Source organism: Bombus fervidus, chromosome 17, assembly GCF_041682495.2.
Source record: "Bombus fervidus isolate BK054 chromosome 17, iyBomFerv1, whole genome shotgun sequence".
Lineage (NCBI taxonomy): Eukaryota > Metazoa > Arthropoda > Insecta > Hymenoptera > Apidae > Bombus > Bombus fervidus.
Genome location: NC_091533.1, coordinates 327232 through 350878, shown reverse-complemented (window position 1 = coordinate 350878; position 23647 = coordinate 327232). Strand labels below are relative to the sequence as shown.

Genomic DNA, 23647 nt, shown 5'->3' with positions numbered 1-23647 from the left:
ATTTGGCACCTTTCACGTCCTATACCCCAATAAAAAATTGTTTCATATGTCTCACATTAAATCAAAATCAGACAAAATGGGATAGGAGTGTAAAGCTATCCGATATTTATGCGACGCCTAGAGAAAAGGATTAGAAATCAAAATTTCGGAAGCAATCGAAACGTTTCTATCCAGTTCTAGTCCTTCCTAAGTCCTATTCTATTCTAAGATCCTATTTATGTGTGGCTTCGGTGTTAGTAAAATATATACATGTTGCTAAATCTTTAAGAGGTCATGTGAGAATATCTTATTTGTGGCGCTGATTGAGGCTCAGACAGTTAGCAGGTGAATTAAGTCGGTATTTGCAAAGAGTGTGGTAGATATGTTAATTTCCTTGACTCATTCAACAAGAGACTCACGCAGCCTCGTCGGCAACTGAAGGACAGTGTGCGTGTGCTTCGCGAAGAAGGTGTTCTTTCCCGAAGGTGGCACTTGTGTTGTTGTGAGACTGAAGTTGTTGAAACTCGTTGCACTGATAGTGATGGATTCAAGTGGCACTTTATGGTAGTGGGTGTCACTAGTTTTTTTTTTTTTTTTATTTATTTATTTGGATTTTTTACAATTTGTCCAGAAGGACATTTGATAAAGTATTATATCTAGGTGGAAGTGAATAAAAAAAAAAAAAACAAAAATAAAATATAGCATGTGGGTGGCTACCCCCAGCGGGGTACCATCGTCGTGTTTGCTAGGTTATATCCTTTGTGAGGTCTGTTGGGTGTTTCCTTTTTAGCCTTCTTTCAATGTTTGTTGTGTTGATCGTTTCTACTGCCAGCCGGTTCGGGTGCGTTGCTATTCTTTCTCTGTACCTACTTGCGAGTCTGTTAATCTCTGGGTATCACTAGTGTGTACACTTTTCACTTCATACATGATCCGACTCGAAGGACCAAAATATTCAACCATTCGTGGAAAGACGCGTTCGCATGGAAAGAATAGATCGCGTCAACGAGAGTCGTAAGTTCTCGTTATGATTCGATAATCGACGCCCATGAATTTGTCACAGGTGAAATTCAAGCAGCTATATGAAAAACCAAACTTCCGAGCGCCTTATTACGTGTGACCGTCCGGTCAGCATCTATTCTCAGCCGCCTGGGTGGCATTCGGTCACTCTAGCCATTCTCAGAAATATATGATAAGTAAGACCACTCCAACCAATAAAAGAATATAAATGCTCCCTCCAGAATCGCCCAGTTAGTCTAAAAAAATTCTCAACTACCCTAAGTATCGAAAGTGTATCATCGCGAACCAAAAATAAAATTGTACAAATTGAGTGAAAAAATAAAGAACTCGATTTCCTGTTCGGAAATTGACAAGTTTCTTGTTTTTTCTTAATTTTTACACGACAAATTGGTCGACTAGTATAATAGAGGTGGTTGACTGATTATAACACTGAAGTAACAGGTTATGATATATACTTTATCCCAACAACTTAATAGATATAAGATAAAATATAACAGTTGATATGTCGACAGAGAGAATACAAGTTAAAACGGAGTACGAGATACACGTGAGTACGGTGACTGATCAGAGAAAAAACAAAACTAAAACACTTGTTCTGTAACGGCGGTATTTATACTGAACCGGGGATGGTCGTTGGTCGTCCCACCACCGGTTATTTGCGAGTAAAAATTCCGGGAAACCCACTTTTCCCATTTTTTATTGACTGGAACAATAGCCCTAAGGAATGTTTCGATTTGACCGCTATGTTGCAGCAATTAAGGGCCTTGACGTTAAAGTAAAAAAAGTATTTAGTTTTATAACCGTGCCTTAGGATTATTGCGGTCCGACCTATTATATTTGCATCGTCCGATTGAGGGACAGACTTCAGCCCGTATAAGTCAATGGGACGTAACGTCCTCCCCCCCATTGAGAGGGTACCGATCAAAGGTTCTGTGAATATAGAATTAATTTGATCTTCCATCCAACTCCCTCTCGGTTGATGGTAGTACGGATTCTGTTGTTCGGGTTGGTTTGGTAAAGGTACGAGCCGTTTGACACCTCGATCCAAGATGCTGGATGACGTCTTAACCGAGGTCATCCGGATGATGCCGACGGGGCCTGGAAGAAACTTGATGCCTCGACCTAACGGCCACTGCATTGAGGGCACGTTATTCTCCCTGATGATGACGATCGTGCCTTCTCGAATGCCGTGACCTCCCTTGATTCATTTGCTACGACTGGTCAACTCGTTCAAGTATTCCCGATATCATCAGCTCCAGAAGTGTTGTTTTAAGTATTGAAGATGTTGCCAACTAGGTAGACGGTTTGCTGTAGTTTTCCTGAAATCTCTCTCCCGAAGGTCCGCCAATGCCTTGCCAATGAGAAAATGGCCCGGAGTGAGGACAAAAAGATCATTGGGATCCGTGGAGATTGGCGTTAATGGTCGGAAATTAAGAAATGCTTCGATCTCAATAATAAGGGTATTAAGTGTCACGTCCCGCGATCCGCGCGATCCGTGGCGCGAAAGTAAAATTGATGAATTCTTTTAAACCGAGATAATTTAAAACGTTTATTCGAAACCGTGTTTACAGTATTTGAAGTGAAAGGCAGTTAAAGCCGCTAGAAACTATATCTTGCGAAAACTCATCTAACTTCGTTTTTATATTATGTTTTTATAATGATATTACGATGATTTAAATTGTAAACAAAGTCGGCAATTGAACAAACGTTGGGGATCTTCCCAAACATTTTCAAAAGAAAGACTCTGATATTTTTTTATCTCCGACGGATATAAATGTAGCGACCCAGAGAAGTCAGCAGTAGTTTGGAGTATGAATTTAAGTTCGAGTTTGAGTTTGAATTTGAGAATATTTACCGTTTGGTTATCGAGTAAATTAATTAGCGTTCATCTATCTATCTATCGAAAAGTCAGTCATCTACCGAAGAATCATTACCTGTCAACCGAAGAATTTCATATCCGTCAGTCAATTGTCAATATCGAAATTGAGTAAGATTTTCATAAAACATTTTATATTGATAATCTACTTTCGAACAAGTTTAATCCTCTCCCGTGCTGGTTTTCCCGCACATATCAGGTTAGCCGAAAGTGGAGCTTATTGCCAGTTGCATTAAACGTCAGTTGACGCTACCTTCTCGTCGGCTACTAAATAGAACGTTACATTAAGATCTTCGAATGTAAGCAATATGTTACCGATGACACGTTTGAAATGACGCTTGAAAGACTAGACGACGGCTTCCCATAATCCTCCGAAGTGTGGTGAGTGTGGGGGTATAAAGCGCCATTAAATCTGCCGGAAGGTTAGAAAGGCTTGAACTTTTTCCTTATGATCATCGGATTGACTGAGACTCACAATTTCTCTCAATTTGTGATTGACTCCGATAAAATTTGTGCCATTGTCCGATTGTATCGTTGAACAATATCCTCGTCGAGCGATGAAGAGCGGCGATGAATGCTTCGCTCGCCAAGTCGCTGACGAGCTCGATATGAACCGCTTTGATTACGAGACATATAAAGATGACGACGTAGATCTTAATTCGGCGACGATTGCGATCTTTACGTTCTTTAATGTAGAATGGTCTGCAGTAGTCGACATTGGTGGAGAGGCGAGATTCGGTTATCCGAGCCGCAGAGAAATCACCCATGGCATAATCCAGTGGAGGTGGGTTCGCTCGACAGCAAGGAATACACACGTGATTTCGGCCATCGATTGGCCAGTATCGTCTTACTGCATATAACGTGGCCTGTGTTCCGGAGTGTAGGTGGATTTTACGTTCGTGTTTGATTATGAGCTGGTATATGGAATCTTGGATCGGCTAATTGGAGATTCCTAGGCATCTGGATTGTCGATCGATCTATAGGTTCATCTAGGATCAATGTCGATATGGTTGGGATAATCAGGAACGTCAGTGTGCGTGAGTATGTGCCGTCCGTGGAGTTGATTGTGACCGTTGTGTAACGTCTAGCAGTCGTTGATTGTGACCGTTGTGTAACGTCTAGCAGTCGTTGATAAGGTGTCGAGAACTCCAATGGGAACCGAACATTTCCTTTGCGTGAGTCCAAGTGAGTTTGCTAGTCTTTCGGTTATGAAATTCATGCTAGAACCGGTGTCGAGCAGTACTCGACAGCGGACTGATTGGGTTTTGTCATTTAATATATTGATTTGGGCCGTGACTAATAGGCCGTTATGTAGTGGTTCTGATACGAAGGTTGTTGGTGATTCGGTTCTCCTAGCAGCCGTCGATTTTCGCAGTCATTGTCTTCTTCGTTGTCGCGGACTGGATGAGGGACTTAGGATTTTCATGGAACACGTGGCGGTGTCGAAGGGGATGTTGGAGGGGGTGTCGAAGGATGTGTTGAAGAAGATGTTGAAGAAGGTATAGGTAATCGATTGAATGTTCGGCGGGTTGTGATCGGTCGATTCTTGACGTGAGCTTTGTCCCGATGAAGAAGTGTGTGGTGACGATTTCCGCACAAGCGACAGGATCCAACAGGGCAATGAAAAACCAAGTGCCCTTCCCCTAAGCAATTGGTGCACAAGGATGCTTTCTTGACGACTTTGACGTTCGTTGACTGATTTTGCCTTGAAGGTGCGCAGGCCCACGTGTGATCCCTAGCAGAGTGGGCATGTCGACGGAGAGTGTGCAGCGGTGAATGCGTGCCCCCGTGGATCGCCTCGTCGTAGAGGATAGTGTGGTTCTGGCGCTCTTCTTGTCGGAGTTGTCATGGATGTTGTTATGGTACAGTTTACCTTTTTCCCAAGTCTAATAAATGAGTGTACAGAGGCATTCTTTGTTGGGTATGGTGAGTTCTCTTTGTTGAATGGTGTCTTGGTTTGACGTGACAGGGTCACCTAAGTTTTTCAATGCGTTGAGATAGTGTTTGATAGTGTCGATTAAATTTGCTAAGGTATCCGCTGTCTTTTTGGTCAATTTCGGATAGTTCTGCATTGCAGACAAGTAACGTAGACAAGTTTGTCGTGGACAATCGAATCTATCCTTGAGAGCGGCGATAACGTCTGTATAGTTATACAGACGTTAGCTAGTTAGCTTCAGTAGTGTTTAATGATCGAGCAGATCTCGCTGCTCTACCAGTCACGGATACCTGGAGATAATGTAGCTTCTGTACAGGCGTTAGTTGGTCATGTCGATCTATGGTGGAAGAGAAGATTTTAATACCCTTATCGTTGAGATCGAGGCAATTCTTAATTCCCGACCATTAACGCCAATCTCCACGAATCCTAATGATCTTCTTGTCCTCACTTCCAGCCATTTTTGGAATAAAGTATGTTACGCCACGAGGCTCAGCATAGATCGTATTTCCAACCGTTGTTCGCGGTCCTCCAGCGTCGCAGACATATCTTCTTATCTGCCCGACGAAAAACATACACTGTATCGATGAGCGTGTCACGGATCAAATTTCTGTTTAGCACGTGCTACGTCAGATGCGATGGTCCTTGCGAGATTCCTCATAGTCTGGGCGTCAAACCTAAAAATTGTTACACTGACCCGCAACAGGCCTAAGGAGATACCGTAAACCGAATCTGTTCAGTTTCATTTCTCTTCACATAAACATATTCGGTTTACAGATGGTCTTCATGTTTGTTGCACACTCTTAACTATTACTGAGAAAGCGGGTGTCTGGCGAGATAACAGACTTTTCCCATGAACAAGGATGCCCATATCTGGTTTTTTTTGTCTTTACAACTTCATTTATTAACCAATGGGCATCGCGGATCATTACCCTCATTTTTCTACCGAAAAGTGTGGACGACGAATCCGCGTTCTGAGTTCAAAAGGGCACACCCACACCGAGCTTTCTTCCTTGATGGTACGAGACAGGTCCGAACAGTTCTTCTTGCGATCTTTTGTAATAAAAAACCTAACTGTGACAAATAAACTCGATTTTATACCGAACCTTTTGTATTTACTTTAAAAATTACGCGACAAGCACATAGTTGTCACCAAGCAGCGAGTTCTGGAACCGTCGATTTCGGACCGTTACTTTATTTCTAACAAAGAAGTCGGCCTACGTGATCATCGGCGCGAGCGGTGGCGTGATCCGAGCGTAGTGGGGTTCGTCTCCCCGAAAGACAAAGAATCGGTCTAAGGGCAAGAGTCTCATTCGAAACCTCTAACCGAACAGTCTCATTCGAAACCTCTAACCGAGTAGTCTCATTCGAACACTCTAACTGAAGAGTCTCATTCGAAAACTGTAACTGCACAGTCGCATTTGAAAAGTTTCCTTTGAAAATTCATACGGTACGCACCGACGAACAAAGAGCTCTGACGAACAAAGTCGCTTAGTCTAACGAATATCGAGAAATAACGAAAGTCGAGTCGAATTTCTGTAACGCATTAACTGTATTCATCGTCAAATAATTTGTGACGCTTTTATTATTATTACGATTTGTTGTTGAATATACACGCTATGTTAACCTGTTAACACAGTGTTAAATTCATTCAACCATTTTTAACCGAAACAAGGGGAACGACTATTTCGCGGCGTCGATTAGCCGAATCGTAGCGAGAATTTACGCCTTTCACTGACGCGTTTTCCTCGCAACCGCGTCTCTCCGCGAACGGTCGTAACAAAGTATATATTGTAACCTGTTACTTCAGTGTTATAATCAGTCAATCATCTCTATTATCCTAATCGAAATAGGGGATCGACCAATTCGTGGTGTGGTGGACTAGGCCCGTGATAGTTGTAGTAGTTGGCTGCAGATGTCGCTGCTGGGGGGGGGGTCTATTATATTTGCTTCCTAATTATTGTGTCGTGGAAGAAAAATATCGGACTACGGGTACCAGCATTCGAACCTGAGTCCTGAACGTTCATAACCAAAGACGCTAATCACTGCGCTATCGTCGTCCGGTTCTAGTTAATGTCTAGTGGCGGTATTTGTTGTCGAGTGCTGCCACAGTGGTGTCGATTATCGAATCGTAACGAGAATTTACGACTCTCGTTGACGCGGTCTACGGCAAACGCGTCTCTCCAGCGAACGGTCGAACAGACTGGATCTTAACATGATTAGACGAATTGCAGGAAAATCGGTAAGCTCTCAGACGTTCGCCAGATTCTATAATAGGCCTACATTGTCAGATAATTACGAGTTCGTTACAAGAGTGATATAGTCATTTATAATCAAATATTTGTTATAAGAAGGTTAAGAGTACTTTAAGATGAAAGATTGTATCAAGGATTATAAAAAAGCGGTACTATATCAATATAAATTCTTGCATTTAAATTTGTACTTTTTCTCCGAATGACTACATAGATAATCTGGAGAACAAGGCGAATGAAATCTAATTGGGCGATCACACAAACTTGCTTTAAGTAAAGTTCAATTGAAATTATATGAAGAGCCTCGTGATTGTATTAGTAATTTCTTCGATCGAGGTTCTTCATATAATTGCGATCGTACTTCACTTACAGGTAAATTCGTTTGATCTTCCAAGTATGCAGGTTATTTTGTAAAAGATATAAAATTGAAAGGTTTTCTTACAAGCTAAAGTAGCACAGAACTAGAGAATTAAAAAGTTACATTTGAGATTGTGTTTAATAGTTATTGATATTTAAAAGTCAACCAAAATATCCCTGACCTCTGGTGGTCATTACACAAAGCGAATATAAGACAACCTAAATAACTAACTAAGCAACATTATAGGATGTGTGCAACCTAGTTAACCAAAATTATTTCTGTTATTCAATTCATTAAAAACATTTTTATCTATTTATATAATAAAGTTTATAAAGTTATCATTATTGTGTTTTTTCTTCTTTCTAAACGATTTAATAATTTATATCAATCTGAAAACACACTTATTCAAACTTACCCTTCATCCTTCTCAGATGTATCACTTGGGTCCTTCCATGGAGGTACATATACAATACCCTCTTCTTTTAATTGATTTATGAAGTACTCAATTATTTCCTTGCCCTGTAATGATTTCTATTAGTAACCTTTCATTTAAATAATAAAAGTTACAGACAAACAATTTAGTGTAAAAAAATATTACCTTTGCAATGTTTTGAGCATATTGTTTCATCGCTAATTTTTCCATTGAATTTTCAAAACCAAAGAAGTTTTTAATATCTAAACTTGCAGTTTGTTCAAAACATGTCCATTCTGGATTTTCAGGATGAACCTGTAAATATACAATGTTCATTAGTCTTGATGTGACAAACTGATAACATACAGATAGAATCTTCTTATTATATGCCGTTCCTAGCAATATGTCTAATAATCAAAAGCTGTAAAATACTAGGATCGTCAACGTGCAACCCGGAGTATCCGACCCTCCAATCACCGACCGGACTGTCGAACCGGGGTGCCGAATCGAGGCCATTAACAGCGGTAAACACACGTTGCTTCAGAACACACAGAGTCTACACGAGGCTTCGAAAACGAACAATACTTCGGATCCTTGGTCAGGGAGCGCATGAACGCATGCAGAATCCCCGAACTGAACCGCGACGATGTCCGTAAGTGTTATTGTTAGTGTCTAATGCCATCAGCGATGCACTCTGTGCTGAACGCGCGAGGCAGTTGCGTGGCGCCACCGGGTCGACGTTGGTGAACGTTTCCTCGCGTACAAGGGTATTAGGCCCTTCTCTGGCAAGGGCAGAGAAATGCAATCACGAATGATGCGTTCTACGATGCTGCGATGTTGTGCCACACGCAACGCTCGCATATAACGCGTGCTGAGCTCCGTACATCGGGCATCGCTCGGCTTGGCCCACCGAAGCAGGCGCGCGTGTATGACGTACAAGGCCTGAGTTCGAAATTGGGTGTAACAGATCACGTTAGTTGTAGTGTAGACGGCTTCCAAAAATCGAATGCGGGCCTCGAGGGACGCTTCGAGTTCGGAGCAGGTGGAAGGCCTCAGAAGAATTCCCATTCTTTGAGAATCTTCTTGTCCAATCTCTGCGTAATGACGTAGATAAGAAGATCCTCTCATTATTTGGTCTGTCAGTCCTGATTCGCAAACATCGCAATAGAACGGTTTATTATATCACGAAGTCGAGAGAGTTCACCGGTTAGCTCTTCGACAGAGTGGGGGGTAACATCATGAAATCAGACAAGAGTTTCTGTAAGATAACATGCTTGTATCATAACGTTTTTGCAACGTTCCCCCATTTTGAAATTGAGCTACTCGTTTCCCTTTATAAGGGTCTAAAAAACATCACCAAAACCGGGACAGTCGTCGTACTTTCCTAAGAAGGGTGGAATGGCGATGTGCGACAACTGGTCTCGGCCACTCGTGTCCTGCATTGAAAGCGTCTTAGTAGCTGTAATCACGCCACTGAGGTAATCTTGTACTGCCTAATAGGTGTCCTCGATCGACAGAAACTCCTGCTTAGCGGAATAGAGATAATTTCGCTCCATTATCGGAACTTGCAACTCCAATTGCAAGTTCAAATGCTGACGCTGCTCCCAAGATTTTCTCAAGCTCTCCAGCCGAGCCTTGCCCAAACCAGATTAGGCTAGCTCACTTTCTTGCAATTCTCTACAAGACACAGCATCTCACGAGCCATAAGCCAAATCTCTTGGATGAGCTTGTCTATGATGCCTGGTTCTTCGTTGCTCTTGCCGATCCAGCTCGAAGGACTCAAAAATGGTCGATAGCGCGATAACTGTTTTGACGCTGAGAATGTAAGTTAGGAACGAGAATGGCGGGATGTGTGTGGAAGTCAATAAGGCGTAGATCTTCTTCTTCTTCTAATCCGCCAGGCGGCTTCGTTTTATTGCAATGACCATCAGCACAAACAAGGTTTTCAAATTTTATAGTGAACACAATGGGTTCACGACTTGTAAGAACGAGGACGTAGGCAAATACGCAATTCGAATTCATCGCAAGCGATGAAAGCAGCGGATGTCGCCAGGGCGAACGTACATCTTGGACGTTCGAATGCTAATAAATACGTAACCATAGCCGTTGACACTTACAAAATTCGAGAGAGTGATAGATCCCAGGGCTTATCGGTACGCGTTTAAAATCGCGAGGACTAATTACAATATTTACTTCGATATTTACTAAAACTCTGAATCTGATTCATGACTTCACTTATGAAATTCATGAAATCAAAGAATAATAAATACAATGGAAAGTGTAATAATACAAATGCCAACTTTCATCGGTCATAACGAGAAGATATTATATACAATTGATTAGATTTTTACATTATACAGATTCTTTTTATTCCAAGAGTCTAAATGAAATAATAATTCTAAATGCTTTAATACATTCCTACTTATGTTTACCTTATTTTCTGTAAATGTCTTAATATTATACCAGGTATGTAAATGTGAAACCGGAATTTTTGTATAGAAAATACACGTTTATTGTATGAAAATGATTAAAAATATTTTATTCGAAGTATTGCCCATCGCTAGCTATACATTTTTCCCACCTGTCTGGCAATTGGTGGATGCCACGCCAAAAAAACTGTCGCTCTTTTGAGGCAAACCAGTCATCGAGCTATTTTCGTACATTTTCGTAAGAAGCGAAGTGCTGGTCAGAAAGTGCGTGTCCCATCGATGCAAATAAATAGTAATCGGACGGAGCCAAGTCTGGCGAGTAAGCCGCGTGCGAAAGTATTTCCCAACTGAACGCTTCAATCGTTTCCTTGACCGGTTTTGCTGTATGTGATGGTGCATTATCATGAAGCAAAATTACTTTGTGTTGCCTTTTTTGATATTCTGGTCGTTTTTCACGCAAAGCTTGATTCAAATCGGTCATTTGTTGTCGGTAGCGCTCAGTATTAACGGTTTCGCCAGGTTTTAACAGCTCATAATAGATCATACCCTTCTGATCCCACCAAACACAGAGCATTGTCTTCCGTCCATAGCGATTTGGTCTTGTAGTCGATGTCGGTGGTTCGCCTGGAGCTACTCATGATCTTTTACGCTTAGGATTCTCAAAATATATCCACTTTTCATCGCCAGTTACAATTCGGTGGAGAAATGACTTTCTTTTGTATCTGGCGAGCAGCATTTCGCAAGTGGTTTTTCAGTTTTCCTGCTGTCTTTCGTTCGGTTCATGTGGAACCCATTTTCCCACCTTCTGGATCTTTCCCATGGCTTTCAAACGTATGGAGACGGCTTCTCGTGTCACGTTTAATCGATCAGCGAGTTGTTGTTGCGTTTGAGCGTCATCCTCATCCAACGATGCTTGCAATTCTCTGTCTTGAAACTTTTTCGGTGGTCTTCCACGTTCTTCGTTCCTCGCGTCAAAATTGCCACTTCTGAATTTTTTAAATCACTCAAAGCACTGTGATTTACCAAGAGCATGCTCACCGTAAGCTTCGACAAGCATTCGATGCGATTCCGCAGCAGTTTTCTTCAAATGGTAACAGAAAATCAATGCTGTCTGCAAATCGTAGTTTCCAGGCATAAAATTCGATATGTTCAACGCTATTACAAACTATGCTGTTGTATGAAACTTGTATTGTTCTGAGTCGAAAATGTTTGTGAGACAAAGACTTTTGGCATCAACAGTTTAGTGATAACTACATTATCAGCTAGGGCCAGCTATAGGCAAATTCCGGTTTCATACTTACAAATACTAATGATACTATAATGTATGAACGAAGGTAAACGCATAGTCGTATCTTGTCATAAATGGAACTGATTTAAAAATGTCAGGATTAGTGCGACTATTAAAAGTTTCCATCATACAACAGTAAAGTATTTCTTAATCGATTCTACTCTTAAATTAGTATATAGATTTCGAGTTGATTTTCATTCATCCATAGTATACGGTAGAACAGAAGGCGTAATATCTTTTTTTTAATTTAAATAACATGACTCGTTTTAATGATTCATATTAAATAACAAGTAATATGAAGACAAGAAACTTTTTTACTGAAATATCACTCTGAAGCAATTTTTAAAAAATTTAAAAATTATTTTTCCAAAAATCAAAGGTTTACAAAAGGTTAACAATAAAGTAGAATAAGATCGAAATATCATAATGACACATATGGTATTATAATGCTGGTGTATAAAAGGGTTTATAAAAAGTAAGTGTAAAAAAAACACCATAGCGTAACTCTACACCTCTGGGACAGTGGAGATTTGTAAAAATAGTTCGTTAAAAATTGACCTTGAGCATCAATTTCAAAGTCAAAAATTTTTTATTGTAACGTATTCTACTGATCGCCAGGAATAAAAGTCTCGAATCAACAACTCGAAGCATGGATAGCAAATGATCGCTTTTCCTAAAAAATTCTTAAACTGGCTTTATTCATAATGTGTTTACATTTATATTCACATTTAATAAGTAGCGTGCTATTTAGCAACAAGAAATTATAGATTAGCTCGTAAAATATATCAGAATACAGAAAAACATCTCTACGTGCAGGAAATAAACCGTAACAATGATATTTTTTGCAGCTATGTTAACGGTTTGGTAATCAAAACTTAATATTGCAAATCGACTCCGCATAAATTAGCGTAAAGAAGAACAGGTTAATTATCGCTTTTGATCGTGCTTGTCCACTGTTGGACTTACATAACATAGTTTGTGGACTGAAAATAAATCACACGACGGTGCGACGAACAATTCGAGAAGAAAGCGTATGACCTTACAGAATTCGCCGCGTTCAAGCACTCCAACCAAATGATTATGCTGCTCGATGAAATTTCTGCCATTGGATACTACATAAGCTGTAACGCGATCCACACTTTTTGGAGCAGGTATTATTTACAGATGAAAGCCGTTTTTCAGTTATAGTATCCTGAATCGACAAAATGCCAAGATTTGGTCTTACGGAAATCCATTGAAATTTTTGAATGGTTGAAAGATTTAACCAAGGATGATTCACCAGAAATGTAGAGGCAGGAACTATTGAAAATTATATTTTTAGCTCCAGTTTTCTCTCTTTTTTTTTTTTTTACCTACATTCATAATAAGTTCAACATATTTGCAATTTTTACGCTCACATCTCCTAAGCGAATTACGTGATATCATATCATGGCAGAATCGTCATTTCATCTATTTTATGCACGATGGTATTCCATTTTACCATAGCCGAGCAGTAATTTTTAAACGAAATGTTTTGAATAAGATGGATAGGACGTAGACCTGCTCCTCGTGCGGCTTCTTTGTTCACGAGATTTTTTTCTTTGAGAGAGAAGAAATTGTTTATAATTCAAATAAACAGATTAAACTGTTGCAACATCTGATTGAATATGTTTTTACCATGTAAAATCAATATGTAACCTTGGGGGGAAACTTGAAATGTAGAAATGCGAATTCGGGGCTGTTTAAACAGACAGAAAGAGAGAAAGAAAAGGAAAAAGAAAGAAAGAAAAGAAAATATGGGATATGCAATAGTGAATCTGAGGCATTTATGTGCAAGAATAGGTGCTATTTTCCTGGCATCTGATTACACGATATAAACACATTACAAATAAAGTGAATTCCAAAACTAGTGGCACTTTATTGGACATTTCTTTTCCAAGAGAACGGTCGAGTTGCGACCAATGGTTTCTTTGAGACTTTCATTTCTCGTGATCAGTAGAATACGAGTTTAAAAATATTTTTGTCTGTGAAACTCAAAGTCAATTTTACACGAACCATTTTTTTGCAAATCTGCATCGATCCAGAGGTTTCTAACCACGCTAAAGAGATTTCTACACTTACTTTAAAATTACCATTTTAAATGAAGCAATTTTGATAACAGATATACGTATATAGAAAGAAAATTTTATTTCAAGAACAAAAGTTGGTACAAATTTCGTAAATTATAATGGGGAGTAGAAAAGCAAATTATAATGAATTAGAAAACTTAAAAAACTGATAGAATGCACAAAACAGATTCTGTCTAGAAACATTCATAAATTTCTAGAAGTAAATTATTAATGAAATATGTTTGACTTCTATGGTACTGCGGGATCAATTGTAAGCATTTATAACATTTGATGTATCAAGCAATATTAAAAATCTATTACGTTTACTGAAACATGAAAAAAAAAAATTGAACTGTGAAACTATACCATATTGGCTCGTCTCGTAATTAAAAAATGTTATCTTCAGTACGAGAATAACGTCCGTTATGGTACAAGTCAGTTACGGCTCGGTTTGGCAGAAAAAATAGAATCACATTCATAAATAATACACTTAATAGTAAAATATACATTAAAATCGTAATACTCGACTCATTTAAAATTTAAATCGTTGGAAGGAAGTTCAAACAGAATGTTTTAATTAGTTTAATAAAAGTTTAATCAATTAGCTTTTAATTAAATAAATATGGAAATGAAAAGAAGTTTAATTAAACATTTATCTATTCTGTTACTGTTCCACCAATTTTATAATAATTCTCTTCTTTAATAGATACATAATTAGTAACGCGTGCTAAATATACCGGTAAAGCAGTACCGCTAATATAATAATTAGGATTAGGTATTGTGTGAATTATTAAATATAAAATTGTTCTTAAATTTTCCAGATTTTCTATTTTAAACCAAAACACAAGCAATTCACTACATATGTTTATAGCTACATATATTGAACTGTTGTTAAAGATAAATTATTAAAAAATTCTTTTTGTAACTTTTATACAAATCATTTATTTATGAGATGTTTGTTGTAAAACTTACTCTGTTTGACCAAATTAAGTTCTTTAATTACTTCATATATCATTTTTTCATAAATTATAAATACGACAAAATATGTTATAAATAGCAATAAAAATGTCAAATAATGATTAAATTATGCTAAATACTTACAAAATATCTGCACTTTTCGATAACCGATACTCTAGATGAAAAACTTTCATTATACGCTTCTATTTCTAGAACGCTATTTCGTCTATTTAAAACATTCCTTTGAATAAAGTATACAAAATCTACTCCAATGATCTGAAACAAACGACAAGAGTAAAAATTTCTAGGGAAGAACGAAAACATATCGGTTAAATTTTGTATAGACGTCGTAATGTTTGGTGTTTTATATGTATATTATTAAAAAATGTATCTTACTCTTACTCTTATGGCTAAAAAACATATAAGTTTTACATATTTGAAGTGATTATCGATTGTTATGTGTATTACTCGTTGAAATAGTACTTCTATTATATTTTAGATTATTTTACATTTCTTGAAACATCTCATTGCGATTAAGGAGGTGACCCAATTATAAAATGATAGATATCTTTTCTGAGATCAAATATTATTTTTCTAAAGCATATTTTTATTCATATAAATTAACGAATTATTTAGATAATTTATCTATGTGCATATACTAAATATTTTTTTAAGTTTAACCTATAGACTACGCAAATAACACCCTTAACAACCTTGCCTTGGCTTCCATCGCGATAGCACGTATTTGACAATAGCACGTATCTCCAGTATGTGCCATTCTGAAGCAAGTGATAGTAGCAGCGAAAGAAATGGTGTTAATATTAGCGATACTAGGTTAGTGGTAGTAATAATACCACTACACCAACTGTCTCCTGGCTCCTATATACGTATATCATACATATTATCATGCTGGAAACAGAGAGCCAACACATACGTAATATCTATGAGTACAGGAATCTCACCTAGTCGATCACTGAGCAAAGAACCCAAACCATGAACAGAAACTGAACCGAAAACCTCCTACGTGAATGTCATAAAATATGAATAAACACCAACCAATATGCTTGAGCCATCGGAAATATAATAGGACTTAAATCAATAAAATATTTATTGAATTTCGAACAAAAGAGTCTGCATGTAGTTGTACAAAAAAATGATCCTTATAAACCAAACATCGGAATATAAGTCTATAACAACAAATAATAAGAACATAGACATTCGTCCCACATCGGATCATACTTTTGAACATTGCACCAACAATCTCCAACTTTACAATCCAGGATATGTTTAAAAAACAACATATTTAAAAGTAGGAATCTCTGATCCCGAATTTTTGCATATACTTAGCCTTGAGACAACAAGTTTATGTATATCCAGAGGATGCTGAAATAATACGAAGGTCGTTCACAGTTACGTTTGATGACGCTGAAAACAAAATTTTCACCTACACAGGATAGCAGAGCGGCTTCATGTGTAAACAGAATAGATACATTGCTAAACGATGCTCAAAATAACAACAACACAAACGAGAATAGTAGCTATAGATAGTTATCAGACTACCACAAGTCCAAATCTCCTCCAGATTTCCTGGAATATTAAAGACATCAAACTGACAAAACAGAAGAATCAAGTATAAATAAAACCGGGATTAAAAGACCGCTATTGATATCATGAGAAGATTCACACTTCCAACCGATACAACTAAGCGACTTAATCTTTAAACTTTCAGAATCAATAAGAACCACGAAAGAGGAAAAAGACACCGAAACAATCCATAAAAAACAAGAATGCTCCATATCATCCATTCCATCTATGAGAAGAATAGAAAAATTGTTTAACCCAGCCGGCCTATATCATCCGATATAGAAAACCTAAAAAACAACTACATACTATATTATACATATACATATATTTACATACATACCTTTTTTAAAATATACGGTGCTTCAACATTTAATTTACAGCGTCGTTCTGTTATTCTAATTGAACCATTTTTACTTTCTTCGTCTGAAACTATCTCGCAGCCGACAAAAACAGGAATTTTTGGGCAAGTAGGAAATCTGCGTTCATATGCCTACAAACAAAATTAACATTTGTGAGAACTTATATAACAGTTATACGTTGACATTAATAGTTCATGCAAAATCCGTAAAATATAAAACACAAAATTAAATAGTAAAACAAGGGCACATATTAGTAAATTGATCAAGTTTTTGGTAAAAATAGCAAATAATCCTAAACACTATCTAATTCGTTCTTTCTCCAAATAGATAGCAATGCACTTCATTGCTACAATGTTTTCATATGATAGTTAAATCTCTTAGAACTCAAACTGGTTAACTCCAGTTTTTATACACTTTCTGATTTTTTTGCTAGGAATATGATTAGCACAAACTACTAAAAAAAGAAATAATTATGAAGTGGAATAGATAACCGTACGTTTCAAGGTAAATTTTAGTAAATAATACAATAAATGTCTTGATAATTGCCGGAAAGCCGAGACGTACGATCGCCAATTATTTTGATTTTAACAATAAATATTGGTACGAATGAAAAAGAAAGAGATCAATGAAAACATATCGGTTAGTTAAACAATGTTAGTGCAACAATGATTTTGATCTTTTATTTTTGTTGAATAGAACTCATTTTTTTTTTTTTGCTTGTTAAGTATGTATGTAAATGTGATTTAAGATGTATCGTATTTGATCTTACTATAGTTAGAAAAGTATCGCAAATACATTAGGAAAAGTTTAATTTAAAAAAAGTCAAAGATAAAAAATGTTCATTATTGAATTAGTATTGCCTCATTAACATTTGAATTGGGATCAAATTATGCTACTTAGCCGTCGAGCTTTGCAATATCTCAAAGGGAACACTAGGACCCTTTGAGCGGAACTCCACGAAATATTAGGGATGAAGACCTTGAAATTAGAAAGAACATCGTGTCCGGCAAGTATCGAGGTATTACTGTATTTCTAATATTACTATGTCACTCCTCTTCTAATTTAAAATTGATCAATGCTGGCTCTAAACATACTACATAATTAACGGTAATTATGTAAAAGGGGAGCTTCAATTCCGATTTTGTTAAATCTCGGATATGTTGTAGAGAGGAGGATTCTGAGTCCTGAATAACATACACTTTGTCCAAGGCATGGGACGTTTGTGGTTCAAAAGTTGTGACAAAAAGAAAGTGGTACTTTTTACATTACATTTACTCCAATAGGATTGCTATCCTAATAGCGGTAAGGTATGATTAGTTTAGGTTAAGTTAAATATGGGAGCCGAGCGTCCAGATCCTTTAAATAATCTAACCTAATCTAACTTTTGAATTATGATGATCCCACGCCTCGGACGAAGTACGTGTTACTCAGGACTCAGGGCCCTCCCCTCCGTAACATATCCGAAATCCTACAAAACTAGAATTGGGGCTCCCTTTTTTAAATAATTACCTAATTAACTTGTGAATGCAGAAACTATTTCACATCAATATTCTTACGCAAAATTTCATTTCTAAATTCAAGATTATGTATCGCTTTAGAAACGAACAATAAATATGTTTATCCTCACTGCTTTACATCTTTTAAAAATAATCTTCGTTCATGTTTACAAAATTTCCAAATTGAATTTTTAAAAATTTTAACTCTTTTTTTGAGATCTTAATACATAAAAATACTTCAGTTTCAATATCTATCTTTTATGTCCGTAATCTCTCTTTATATAGACATTCCATCCTGTATGTTTGCACACAGCATATGAAAGAATATGATAATTATAAGTTTGATATAACACTGTTATCAGTGTCAATAATTTGAAGTACAAAATACCGTCCACCAAGAAGTTCATTTGCGAAGGTAATTGTATAACAATTTTCAAATTTTTCATGCATTGTTTGTGACAGTTTCATATTCTGATTTGCTTACTGAGATATGTCCACTGTTCGTTGATGCCTAACTTAGCTGTCGCAGCCTCAGGAGCTTGCAAGCTCGCACCACGACAGTTAACGAGGGAGGTAGGTACGTCAGGAATTGTCTGCTCTTACTTGCCGCTTGCTTTCTTGGATCTGAATTGATGATGAGAGTGAGAATCAATGAGAGCAAATGAGATATAGTGAAATGCAATTTAAATGGTATTCTACTTTTTGTTAATGTCTTTGAAGGATTAATTAGCTCTAAATTAAACACCTGAAACTGTATGTGTGACGTACCAAAACAAGGAATATCGCAAAATTATTAGAAATATCCTTACTTTTTTAATGATATGTACGCTTAAACGTATTATTCTTGAAAATAACAGATGCACTCTATAGCATTCATTTAAAAATTAAACTGCAACTGAAGTAAATACAAGAATGCATGTGCATACATAAATGTGAATATTTAAACTGAAGAAATTGTAAAATACGAAAGATATGTAAATGACATTTCTCTTTTTTCGACGAATTTTTAATATTGGAATTTTGGTTAATTACAAGTTATATATATAAAATATCTCGCCAATATGATACTAATGCACTGTATCGAATCGATTTTCAAAATTAAATAAAAAATTTTGAATTACTGATAGAAATAATATAATAGATTCATAGAATTCGCTTAAAAATACAAAAGGAAGAAATGTTCATAAACACCAAATACAAGTCGATAGTACTTATATTTATTTGAGATATTTAATTTTGTAATATTTATAGATATTTTAAGAAGCTTAAACTTATTACTCAACTTTTTCGCATTCAATATCCCACGTCCTTAAGATTTACAAGATCATTCTATTTCTATATCATATTCTATTAATTAATAATGTCATGTACATATTTATAATATAAATATATATAGTATATATGTACACAGAATCAGTAAAAACTATCGCTCGAAATAATTCGTTATCTACTGATTTTATCAAAAAATGTTTAAAGTGAAATTTATTGTATTTAAGAACTCTGATCAGATGAATACATTGTGTTTTGTTGATGCCTTATAGTTTCTAAGAAATCAAGATGATCTTGAGTTTTTTAACAGTTATCTTATATACTTTTTACATTTCGTTGCAGCCGCTAAGAGAACCAATTCAATTACCTACAATAAGGTGACCTTCAGTTGACCTTGAACCTCAGAACGAAACGAAAATTTGTGAAGAATAACTTACTTTCAATGATTCCGTTTAAAGTAGATGTCGTCGAGAAATTATGTCCGATACACTGCGAGCCGTTCGTGTCTCGTACCGACGAGATGCCGCGTCGCGTCATGTGAAAAAATGTCAAGATATGGGCTACAGTGATTGAATGTGTGCTCGTCGTTATTAACCACATGTAATTGAGAGCCATTTTTTAATCGCATTACTATCAACATTGAAAAGTAAGTTCTTTACGACAATCGAAAGAGATCTTCGCAGTGATTCGATAAAGATCAGTTGACTGTTCATGCTCCAAAACCTTGTCGCTTTATCCTCGGAAGATATTGTTAACAATTAGTGGAATATAACTGGAGTACTTCATTACTCATTTTAAAAGAGACTATCACAGTCGAAATATATTACCAGTATATCGAAGAAATGCACGAAAAATTGAAAATTCTACGTCCAGCACTCATTAAGTAGAGATGTGCGGGTACCCGATGCTCGAAACAGGTTGAGCAGAGATCGAGTCGGTTCCCGAAAGTATTTCGAGACTCGAAAATATTGGAATTCCCCACAATTTCGAAAACAACGTTTTCGAACAATGTTTTGCAACTAGCTTCGTTATAGAATAGGCAAGCACTATATAGCTAGTCGTTAGAAATATCGTCCGAGTTCTCGAGACTGTCTTGAGTCTCAAGATACTTTCGGGACCTGATCCAATCCCGAAAAAATTTCTCGACCTGATCCGACCCGATATTTTCGGGTTCTTGCACACCTCTGGAGGTAATACTACGATTCAATTATTATATTCCATGATGCCAACTAATAGTCAAATATATTTACTAATCAACAATTTTCAAATATGATATACTAAACCTGTTATAATATTTGACAAGATGGTGTTGAATTGCACAACAATATATATAATAATAATTATAAATTATCACAAACATTTTGGATATATCAAAACTGAAGGTTACATATTCTTATTAGGAAAATAATATCTATAATGTATCTAAATACATTGAAATGTATACATGTATCTAATTATATTGAAATACATCCATAATATGTATATTTAAATATATGCACTATTGATAAAAGTTAGTGTATCAATATAACTATAATATAATATAATGTTGAAATATATCCATAGTATGTATATTTAAACATAAGGAGGTTATTGCACCAGATAACTATAATATAATAATATAATATAACTATAATAGTATAATATAATAATATATTGTATCAATATAAGAATTAGTTGATTAAGCAGTTAGAAAGAAGGGAAAATATTATTTATATCACAAAACAGATAATAAAGGCAAATTAAAATGTGTGAAAAATATATAAAATACATTTATGTTATAACAACATTAATAATAATGTTGTCACATGTGTAACCTGTGCTATAAATAAATAAATAATTGGAATAGAATATATATCGTTTCTATAATGAAAGACATAATAGATGCACATAAATTCTTCCATGCAATCTAATATACTATAAAATTACAAATATGAGTTTGGTTTTAACCTAGGATGATAATAAATATATAGCACTATATATTACATATGATATTAAATACAATGTATTATAATTGTACATTACAAATTATTTTAATTTAATTATTTGTAACATTTTCATAAATGTGCATTACAAAATATTTGTAATTTAAAAATTACATCTAAAGAGAATTACCTATTCTTCAAAATAAATTTAATTTACTAGTTAATAGGCATTTATAAAAATCTTTATATCAATACTATTAAAAATATATAAATGAAATAAAATCAATTATTTTGTTCATGCTAGCATCTGAAATGATTTTTTATTAAAACAATGTAATTATTTCAAAATAAGTTGTATTTTAACATGCATTTTTAGCATAATGTAAATAGTAAATAATTTATAATAGAAATACTATAAAGCATGAATGAATCAACTACATCTATACTATCTTCAATGTATTAATTATTAGGTAGTCCCAAAAGTTTCTTTTGTTTTTCTATTTGTTTAAAGAAATAATAGATGCACAACATTTTTTGTTTATATTATTTTACTGAATTAGGTATGATCCAGTTTGTTCTATTGGGACAACCTTGAATTTTTGGGATAACGTAATACTGTATACAGCTATATTAATATGATCTTATTCATTAAAATAAAATGATATGTACATTTTGTTGCCAAAAATTGAATTAATTGTTATATAGATAGAGTTACTTAAAAACTGCATTTTCTAAAGCACCAAAACATATATTTAACTTACGCTATGTTATGTTCAATAATCATTTCTCTTTGTTTACGTATTAATAAAAGTTTGCATTATGGCTTTAAACAGATCAGAGACTAACATTTCGATATGGAAATTAATGATAAAATTATACTTTCAGCGCAAATCTGTAAGACATAATAAATAGAGCTTACACTACTATACAAAAGATAAGAAATACATATATTATATTTATAGATACAATTAGACACTGTATAATAAGACAAAACAAGGAAAGAAAAATGTTATAATTAAAACAAATAGAGAATATATAATCAGGCAAATTAAAATTACTCCTAAAGTAAAAAACATTAACAATTGATATGTTATTGGAAAGTAGGGAAATTATTTCAATGGAAACTGTTTTGGATACCACAAAATGACGGTTATAATAATAGGGCAGCATAAAAGGAACCATACATTTCTATAGCAAATAGAATAAACTTTGCAAATTGTTGGGAATTGCAAAAGATTTGTAACCAAAATTTATAGAATAATGTAATATTTCTCAATAAATTTAAAATTAATATATTCAATTTACACAAAATCAAATAATTATTCAAAAAAGATACAGGTCTCACAATCACACGTACAAAAAATTTTATAGCATTATGAGGCTATGTAGTAGCAAATACTATTTTTATATCTTGCTTATTTCAGTAAATAAAATTATATTAATATAATTCTTATGATTTTATTGAATGATTAATTACTAACATATGCCTACAACCAATTTTATTTACAAAAAGATCTCTTTATTTGTCATGTTATTTAAACTATACAGATTTCTGTATTGTGTATATGTTCAGTTTTGTAAGTAACTATATACAGCGGTAATATAACATTTTAATCCACACAAACTATAAATTATTAACAAACTTCATAAGACATAACGCATTCATGTTTTCTAATTTCAAATTTTGAAATTATGTATAGTTCATCTTATTAATTTGCATATATACACACGTAATATAATCCTTATTACACATAATATGTACATAATATACACATCACATACATGATATAGCGTAAACTAAATGTAATTCAGTAAGTTAAAAAGTAATATAGGTTGCTATAAATAATGATAATGAAATAAAAAAATTAACAACAAACGCACCATCATTACGAGCGGAAAAGGATGCTTATACACCCGAACAGGTGACTGATATTGTTGAACCATGTCACAATGTCTTCTTACAAACTGGCTGCTAATTCAGACTGCAATATAAGTAGAAATGAATAGAACTATAATAATTGAACTTAGTGTAATTAAATAGAACAAATCAGGTCCACTAATAACTAACCGAAGAAAAAGCAAATTATATAGGTTACAATGTTACAATTAGCCGATTCTTAACCTTCTTTTATTTTATTCAATATTTATGTCACTGCACTTTATATAATTTAGAAATAACTTTGGCACGAAGTATTTTAAGTTGTACAAGTTATAAGGAAAGATTCGACGATTAGTGTTTACATCATATAATACAGAAAATAGGAACAAAAAAAAAACACAAATTGCACAGAAATATTAATGAACTTTGACAAATGGCGCAAATCCAACTTACCATTGTGTGTAACCAACTGTAACTATTCCAACGTAACTACAAACCAATACAAGAAGTATGACACAGGTCCCTATATTGGAACCAATCAGACCGAAAT

At 35.2% G+C, this 23647-nt stretch overlaps 1 protein-coding gene and 1 long non-coding RNA gene across 3 annotated transcripts in view; one reads left to right on the top strand and one right to left on the bottom strand.

Moving 5' to 3' along the window:
* The window catches only part of Retm (real-time), a 56711-nt gene extending 33091 nt beyond the window's left edge, over window positions 1–23620 (bottom strand). The window contains exons 1-6 of the mRNA XM_072020419.1: window positions 23287–23620; window positions 23100–23200; window positions 16513–16662; window positions 14733–14864; window positions 8014–8142; window positions 7831–7934 (exon numbers count right to left, since the gene is read on the bottom strand). Of these exons, the coding sequence (XP_071876520.1) occupies window positions 7831–7934; window positions 8014–8142; window positions 14733–14864; window positions 16513–16662; window positions 23100–23162 (578 nt within the window). The 5' untranslated portion in view covers window positions 23163–23200; window positions 23287–23620. The remainder of the gene's footprint in view (window positions 1–7830; window positions 7935–8013; window positions 8143–14732; window positions 14865–16512; window positions 16663–23099; window positions 23201–23286) is intronic.
* On the top strand, window positions 17259–22419 carry LOC139996232 (uncharacterized). Of its 2 annotated transcripts, XR_011802172.1 has the most exons (4): window positions 17267–17549; window positions 18313–18442; window positions 19639–20486; window positions 22104–22419. It is a non-coding gene; the product is annotated as an uncharacterized lncRNA (long non-coding RNA). The 2 variants fall into 2 exon arrangements; XR_011802173.1 differs by lacking the exon at window positions 22104–22419 and having other exon boundaries at window positions 17259–17549; window positions 19639–21257.
* Window positions 23621–23647: the final 27 nt, after the last annotated feature.